Source organism: Colobus angolensis, unplaced genomic scaffold, assembly GCF_000951035.1.
Source record: "Colobus angolensis palliatus isolate OR3802 unplaced genomic scaffold, Cang.pa_1.0 Scaffold269, whole genome shotgun sequence".
NCBI classification, from domain to species: domain Eukaryota; kingdom Metazoa; phylum Chordata; class Mammalia; order Primates; family Cercopithecidae; genus Colobus; species Colobus angolensis.
This window is the reverse complement of record NW_012115921.1, coordinates 2,262,775-2,271,092: the sequence shown is the minus strand read 5'-3', so window position 1 is coordinate 2,271,092 and position 8,318 is coordinate 2,262,775. Positions and strand designations below refer to the sequence as shown.

At 41.9% G+C, this 8,318-nt stretch overlaps 1 protein-coding gene across 1 annotated transcript in view; it reads left to right on the top strand.

Moving 5' to 3' along the window:
* The first annotated feature begins 2,521 nt into the window (after positions 1-2,521).
* The window catches only part of LYVE1 (lymphatic vessel endothelial hyaluronan receptor 1), a 16,782-nt gene continuing 10,985 nt past the window's right edge, over positions 2,522-8,318 (top strand). The window contains exons 1-3 of the mRNA XM_011947639.1: positions 2,522-3,020; positions 7,065-7,236; positions 7,360-7,499. Coding sequence (XP_011803029.1) covers positions 2,936-3,020; positions 7,065-7,236; positions 7,360-7,499 — 397 coding nt within the window. The 5' untranslated portion in view covers positions 2,522-2,935. The remainder of the gene's footprint in view (positions 3,021-7,064; positions 7,237-7,359; positions 7,500-8,318) is intronic.

Sequence of the window (8,318 nt, the reverse complement as noted above, 5' to 3'; positions counted from 1 at the left end):
ATGTTTATTGCAGCACTATTCACAATCGCCAAGATGTGGTATTAACGTGTCCAGCAACAGATAAAGAAAACATGGTGTACATACACAATGGAATAGTATTCAGCTGTAAAAAATAAAATCCTGACATTCACAGCAACATAGATGGAAATGGAGGCCATTATGTGAAGTAAAATAAGCCATGAACAGAAAGTTAACACCACATGTTCTAATTCATGGAAGCTAACAAAAGACCTCATGGAAGTAAAAAAACAGAATGGAGGATACTAGTAGCTGGAAAGGGAAGAGAAAAGGAAAAGACAGATTTGCTAAAGTACGTAAAATTATAGTTAGGAGGAACAAGTTGTAGTGTTTTATGACACTATAGGATGACTGTAGATAATGATAACATTTTCAAATAGCTGGAAGAGAAGATATTGAACACCCCGAACACAAAGGATAAATGTTTGAGATGACGAATATGCTAATTAGCCTGATCTGATCACTACATCTTGTTTGTATGGAAACATCAAAATGTACATGTGTATAATTATGTATTGATTAAAAATAAAATTTTTTTAAAAATTAAGAAGACTTTTGGGATCTTAGCTTACACCAGCAGGAAGCAGACTGCAAAGGCTGTGCTATTCCCAAGGAGGGCATACTCCCTAATATCCACTTCAAATGTGGACAAGGAAGATTATATACAAATTAATCTCCCAGAGGGATGCAAAGGGCTGAGGAAAACAGTGGATGTGGGAGTTTCTCTCAGAAAGCAGATCAGAATCAAATCAAGGCTAAGTGACTGTGGAAGGCGGAATTTCTAGAATAGCCCTCCAAAAATGTCCCACCCCAGTCCCTGGAGCCTTTGGGAGCTATCACTCTTGTGTTACATTAGATGGTACAGTTGACCTTCAGATAGGGAGGTTATCCAGGTGGGCCGATGAGTCCTTAAAAGCAGAGAACTCTGCTGGAGCCCAGGAGGTAGATGCTGCAGTGAGCCACGATGGTGCCACTGCACTCCAGCCAACAGAGCAAGACCCTGTCTCTTAAAAGAGCAGAGAGCTTTCTCTGGCTAACTGTAGAAGTGAAAGAGAGACTAGAAGTATGAGAAGGACTCAGTGCATCATTGGTGCTTTGAAAATGGAAGGGCTCTGGGAGAAGAGAATGGTCCCCGGCCGACACCCTGCAAGGAAACAGGGACCTCATTCCCACAACCTCAAAGAAATGAATTCTGCCAACAACCTGAATGCGCTTGGAAGTGGATTCTTCCCCAGAGCCTCCAAGTAAGAGCCCAGCCCACCCAGCACCTTAATGTCAGTTTCTTGAGACCCAAAGCAGAAGACCCAATTGAACCCACTCAGACCTCTGATATATAGAAGCTGTGAAATGATAAATGAGTACTGTTTAAGCCACTAAGTCTATCGTAATTTGTTGGACAGCAATAGAAAGCTGGCACAGCGGCCTTTCTCAGGCCTCTTCGTTGGTATTCCAGAAATTCTATGGCTGGTGATCGCTGCGGCTCTCATTCTCCTCCTTGACACAAAGCCTTGCCTTCCATGATTCATTCTTCCCCTTCCTGTCTTCCTTCGTTCTTATTGTAATAAGTGAACAAATGCTAGAAAGCTAGCTCCCTTTCGGGCATGGCGTTAGGTTTTAAGAATAATCACGAAGAGGCCAGGACTCTGCCTGTCTGCCTTCCCGGTACTGTGATGATAGACTCATGCATGTCTCTGGGAAACTGGAGCTTGTGCTCACCCAGGTCATGAGGTCTGTATTGGAGATGTGTAAGGGCTGTTTCCCTGGTCTCTTAGAAGTTCCCTGCATTTGTTTAGAGCAGATTCTTTTTTTTATTGATATTTTTCACAAAAATATCTAACTTTATCACCAGTACCACTTATATAAAAAAGAATTCATTATCCATATACTTTTTCTATAAAAGACATTCATTTTGGGAAAATCTCATAAACCTTTGCCCAAGACATTGCTTACAAGCCAGAACTCCATAATTACCATGAAGCACAAACCACTGAAAATCCGGCTGGAAAAATACATAGAGTACACTCTGCTAGTACACAGCACAGATAAACCTTATGTTCATCGAACAAGAAAGGTGGAGTCTGACTTGAATTCTGGCCTACCAGTATATTAAAGGAGTTACTAAGAGAAAGTTATTTTATAAAGCACCCCTGGGGTGGTTACTATTGTAAAGTTAAAAATCCTTGGGGAAAGTGTAAGACGTTTAATTTTGTAAATTGCCCTCCTAGTTGTGTTATGTAAATGTGAATGTTTATATGTGCCTGGTTTCTTTGAAAAAGGAATCACCTGTAGTGATGTAGAGATTTCAAATGTGTAAAAGACTCAAAGGAAGGCAGAAGGTTCTAGACTCAGTATTTCAATGGACGTTTACTTTCATGAGCTTCAGCATCATACCCTGCAGATCACAAGGCTGAACAGCTGGGTGGAAAAATCACTAATTGTCAGAGGAAAAGAGGCACAACCTATGCTCAGTCTCCTTTAGGGACAGAGATGTTTCTAGGAGTACATAAATGATGGACTCCACAGGCAGTAACAGTGAATGGTGTGAGAACTGAGCTGCTGGGGGAGGAGGAATGGCAGGGAATATGGGAATTGGGAGAACCTTTAGCAGTTCACACTGTGCTATCTGCCTTCCTCATTTGTGTGTTTTCTGAGTCAGCATTAGCTAAATTTTCCAGAAGACCATCCACAAAGTACAGCCTGGGCGTTCAAGGGACGTCACTCATTTCCCCCAGTGACCTTGACAAGTCAGAAGCTTGAAAGCAGGGAAATCCGGATGTCTCAGTTATGAAGTGGAGCAGTGAGTGTGAGCCTCAGCATAGTTCCAGAACTCTCCATCCAGACTAGTGATTGAGCATCTGCCTCTCATACCACCAGTGGCCATCTGAGGTGTTTCCCTGGCTCTGAAGGGGTAGGCACGATGGCCAGGTGCTTCACCCTGGTGTTGCTTCTCGCTTCCATCTGGACCACGAGGCTCCTGGTCCAAGGCTCTTTGCATGCAGAAGGTAGGTTTCTTACCAGATTTCCAAACTGAAGCAAGGCAAGATCTTGCAAACTGTCCTAAGCCTCCTAAGCTGTTGACTATGGATTTCTGGGAATGAAGGTGACCCTCAATGTCAACAGCAGATCTAATTGGTGGTATTGCTCTGGCAAAAATATTTTACCATATTGTCAGCTTCACCAAAATGATTGACATTTACCTTTGTATCATCTTGACTTTTACTTTTGGTTATGGAATATTTTTAATGAGGACATTTTGAAATAAAACATTGAAGAGAAACCATTTGATTTTTACTCTTTTTTGTATGGGTGGTGTTTAAATATTTTGTAGCAATGGGATCTCGCTTTGTTGCCCAGGCTGGTCTTGAACTCCTGACTTCAAGTGATCTTCCCGCCTCAGCCTACCAGAGTACTAGGATTACAGGCAGGAGCCACTGCATCCAGAAGTAATAATTTTTTTTAAGTATTTCATTGAAGAAGCAAACCATGATTGTAAAAAATGTAAAGCAATCACTAAGCTTGGGAATAATGGGTAACTTTCACTAAAATTGGCCTATTTTTATGTTTTTGGGAGTGTTAGCATAATTATTTTAATTTTAATTTTATCATACCATGAATGAAGTGCAATGTTTTCAAAAAATATTCAGTAAATAGCAAGTTAACAGGAAAAAAATGTAAAAATGTAAGTTTGAAAATTAAGCCATGGGCTGTCTACTAAAGGAATGACTTAAAGTGATTGCTGGGCTTTTGAGATGCCTAAATGGAAACCTCATTTTGCACTGTAGGCAAAAAATTGTAACCACAAATCACTCATTGCAGCTCTGGGCAAATGAAAATCTGAGCACTTTAATAGGAAAATGTGTGTTCCTATGCTGGAAGATGACCTGAGATATAAAATATGCTAGAAACAGACATCCAGAGTTGATTTATGTATTGTTGCATTACATTTTATAAGGGAGATCAGAGTTATATGATTAGTTTTTTTTTAAATACTGTTACTTTCAAATAAGTTTGGTCTTCTTTTAAATCCTCTGGGGAGACTATTTTTCCCCACAATGCTGCCATTATTCAAACTATTGGACACTGTTTTTTGAAAATGACTCCATCACACTCTGGACTACGCTCAGCAAGCGAAAAAAAATTCCTAAGGAAATTACATTTTTGGCAACAACCAAAAGTCATCATAACCATGACTGCAGAATAAAGTAGCTGATGAAGGTAAGTGAATGGGGGTGGGAACTATTTTTGAGGGCCAATTATATAGCGATCCAGAGCTAGGTGTGTATATACAATTTCATTTAATCCTTTCAAGAAGACAGTTTATAGGTGAAGTGACTTGCCCAATGTCATGTAGGCAGTACATAATAAATAATGGGTTTGAATTCAGCCCTATCTGATTCCTAAGCATATGCTATTATCTGATTCCACATCCTTATATCTAACTCCTAAGCATACACTATTTCTACTATGTTTGCTGTTTCCTGAGAAATCTTAAGGGAGAAGTTACTGGAGTCCCCCTTAGATTCCAGCTGCCTCTTTTGATCCCTAAATGAAATAGGAAAGCATAAAATGACTAATGTTGTTGACTTCCTACTGGGCTCCGCCTCTGCTAGGTACAAGTTATCTAATTTAATTCTGATAAAAATCACGTGAAGAAAATATATCCATCCCCATTTTCAGATGAGAATGCTGACTTGATGTCCCAACAGACAGTTAACAAAAAAAAAAAAAATATTCAAAGCTAAGTCTATTCACCTAGAATAAGTCTATCACTGCTCTAAAGAATAGTATTTAGAGTACAAATGACATATGATGAGAGGGTAGTAAGACCACCTGATAATGTGACAAATAAACCTCTGCAATCCATTCCCAAAGAAATAGCTATAAGAGACCTGAGCAATAGCAAGCTCGTGAGCTAAAAGAGCCAAATTTCAGGGTAAATGGTGTGTTCAGGGAGTTCAGCCTAGGTGTGTGTGTGTGTGTTCATTTCCTTATAGCACGGTGAAAGGTAAAACAGTGTCATAGTTAAGAACTGGGGGCTGGGTTGGGCCTATAATCTGAGCACTTTGGGAGGCCGAGGTGGGTGGATCACCTGAGGTCAGGAGTTTGAGACCAGCCTGGCCAACATGATGAAACCCCATCTCTACTAAAATACAAAAATTAGCTGGGCGTGGTATCTCGCATCTGTAGTCCCAGCTACTCAGGAGGCTGAGGCACAAGAGTTGCTTGGACCCGGGGGGGCAGAGGTTGCAGTGAGCCAAGATCATGCCACTGCACTCCAGCCTGGGTGACAGGATGAGACTCTGTTTCAAAAAAAGAAAAAAAAGGGTCAGGCACAGAGGCTCACGCTTGTAATTCCAGCACTTTGGGAAGCCGAGACGGGTGGATCACCTGAGGTCAGGAGTTCAAGACCAGCCTGACCAACAGGGAGAAACCCTGTCTCTACTAAAAATACAAAATTAGCTGGGTGTGGTGTCACATGCCTGTAATCCCAGCTACTCGGGAGGCTGAGGCAGGAGAATCGCTTGAACCCAGGAGGTGGAGGTTACGGTGAGCCAAGATCATGCCATTGCACTCTAGCCTGGACAACGAGAGCAAAACTCTGTCTCAAAAAAAAAAAAAAAGAACTGGGGTTCTTGCTTGGCCGTACTGGTGCACACTGTAGTTCCAGCTACTCAGGTAGGCTGAGGCGGGAGGATTGCTTGAGCCCAGAAATTTACGACCAGCCTGGGCAACACAGCAAGATCCATCTCTTGGGAAAGAAGAAGGAAAAAAAAAGGAACTGGGGTTTTAGAATCAGGCATAATTGAGTGTGGCTCCTAATCTGCCACCACAGCAAGGTTCACATGGAGGACTTAGAAATGTTCCTTTCATGTTTTCAAAAAGAAACTTCCATTAGATATCAACCTAGAAAGTGATCAAAGCATTTGACTGAGCATCCAATACACAGAGCTGTATACAAGCAATTATTTGGGAGATTTAAATGCCCTTTTATGAATGTTCATGGATGAAGCCCAGTAGGAATAATGTACTTGAATACAATACAGCTTGGCAATTACATATAGGTCTATACATCCCAGAACCCAGAGAAAAGGGTTCAAAAAAATTCCCAAATCCATTAGATTTTGAGTAGAAATATTATTGATATCTTACCTATTCAACAGCCTCAGCTTCTGCGGGGTAATCAATCATTAGCAGACCAAAACAAAAATGCTTTAAAGACAATGATAATGTTATGTGTGATTTATTAAGCACCTACCATGTGGCAGGCACTATGGTAAACATTTGTATTAGAATTTACTCATGTAACTTTCACTACCCTGTTCAGTAGACACTGTGACTCTCTTGATTTATAAATAAGGAGGCTCAAAGAGCTGAAGATTAAAGAGATGAAGTATCTGGGCTAAGGTCACAGAGCTAGCAAGTGACATATGCTAGATCTAAGCCCAAGTCTGACTCTAAAATTCTGCTTTCTTTATTTAGTTTTTCTGCCATTCAAGGTTTACTGCCAGCTCCTCCAGGAACTTCTGAGTAAGCCTGCCCCCCAGTGGCCAAAAGACCTGGAACTGAGAGCACTCACATTCTTTTAAAACAAGTGTGACATTTTCAGCCCATCTCACAAATAGTAGTGTCCCCAAACCACAATGGTTTGGAGTATTGCTAACTATTCTATTAACTAGAGCCCTGAACTCTATCTTTCTCAAAGTCTCAGAGGTTTGCAGTAACTTCATCCCTTAGACTGCACCCCAACAACTTTGGCTACTGCCAAAGCCCCAATGTGGTGAGCAAGGCAAGGCATCTTAATGCAGTGGGATGGGATAGACTTTGATCGGGTGACATTTACAGCTTGGACAAGAACAAGCATCCATCTAGCCCAGCAGATTGTCCTTGTGGAAAATGCCTGGTCTATGTCCTGTTATTCTAAACCCCAGTCCCAGCCAGATAGACCTCCCTGCTGCATCAAGACAATATGCTCTGCTAGGAAGTAGAGCCTAAGGGCTGGAAACAAGGACAGCAGCAAACTGAGGACTTATGTGATTCTTTTGCAGAGCTTTCCATCCAGGTGTCATGCAGAATTATGGGGATCACCCTTGTGAGCAAAAAAGCAAACCCGCAGCTGAATTTCACAGAAGCTAAGGAGGCCTGTAGGCTGCTGGGACTAACTTTGGCCAGCAAAGACCAAGTTGAAACAGCCTGGAAGGCTAGCTTTGAGACTTGCAGGTGAGAAACAGCTGGTTTCACTGTCACTGCTGGAGTTCTTTTTTAGCTCTGTGTTCTTGTTCAGCAATAGAGATGATGCCTTCTAATCATTTTTCTGTTCAACTAGTGTGTATTCTTTTACAGCTATGGCTGGGTCGGAGACGGATTCGTGGTCATCTCTAGGATTAGCCCAAACCCCAAGTGTGGGAAAAATGGGGTGAGTGTCCTGATTTGGAAAGTTGCAGTGAACCGACAGTTTGCAGCCTATTGTTACAACTCATCTGGTGAGTCTGATCTGCAGCCTTTCCATGTGGCATTCTCTGGGTATCTCTCAATCTGAGACCTGTCTGGGAAGAGTAACCCTGAGCAGCAGCAGAAACAATCACAGCCAAGGTCATCTGATTCTCCCAAAACTGTCTCTCTGGCCAGGCTAGGGGTGGCAATATGCCCCTCAGAGGAAAAAGTTAGGACAAATGTGACTGAATGGCAACACAGGAGAAGACATTCAGGAGGCTCAATTACCACTGCCGCCATCCCTGCATCCTATAAGATAAGCAGGCAGAAGGGAAGGAAACAAAGGCACAGATGTTATGTAATGCATCCATTATGGACAAAGCAATGCACAGTCGTCCCTCAATGTCAGTGGCGGATTGGTTCCGGCACCCCATCATATACAAAAATCCGCAGATGCCCAAGTCCCTGATATAAAGTGGGGTTGTATTTGCATATAACCTACACGTATCCTCCTGTACCCTTTAAATCATCTCTAAGCTACTTATAATACCTGATACAATGTAGATGCTATATAGTCATTGTACTGTATTATTTGCTTTTTTATCGTTGCATTGTTCTTTTTTTTTTTTTTTCCAAATATTTTCAATCCAAGGTTGGTTGATTCCGCCTACATGGAACCTACAGATCCATAGGGCTTACTGTACTAGGATATCTCACTGAACCTTGACAACTTCCCTGTGAGGTATGCTTTATCATCCCCATTTTGCAGATAAAGAAACCGAGTTCAGGCCAGACACAGTGGCTCACGCCTGTAATCCCAGCACTTTGGGAGGCCGAGACGGGCGGATCACGAGGTCAGGAGATCGAGA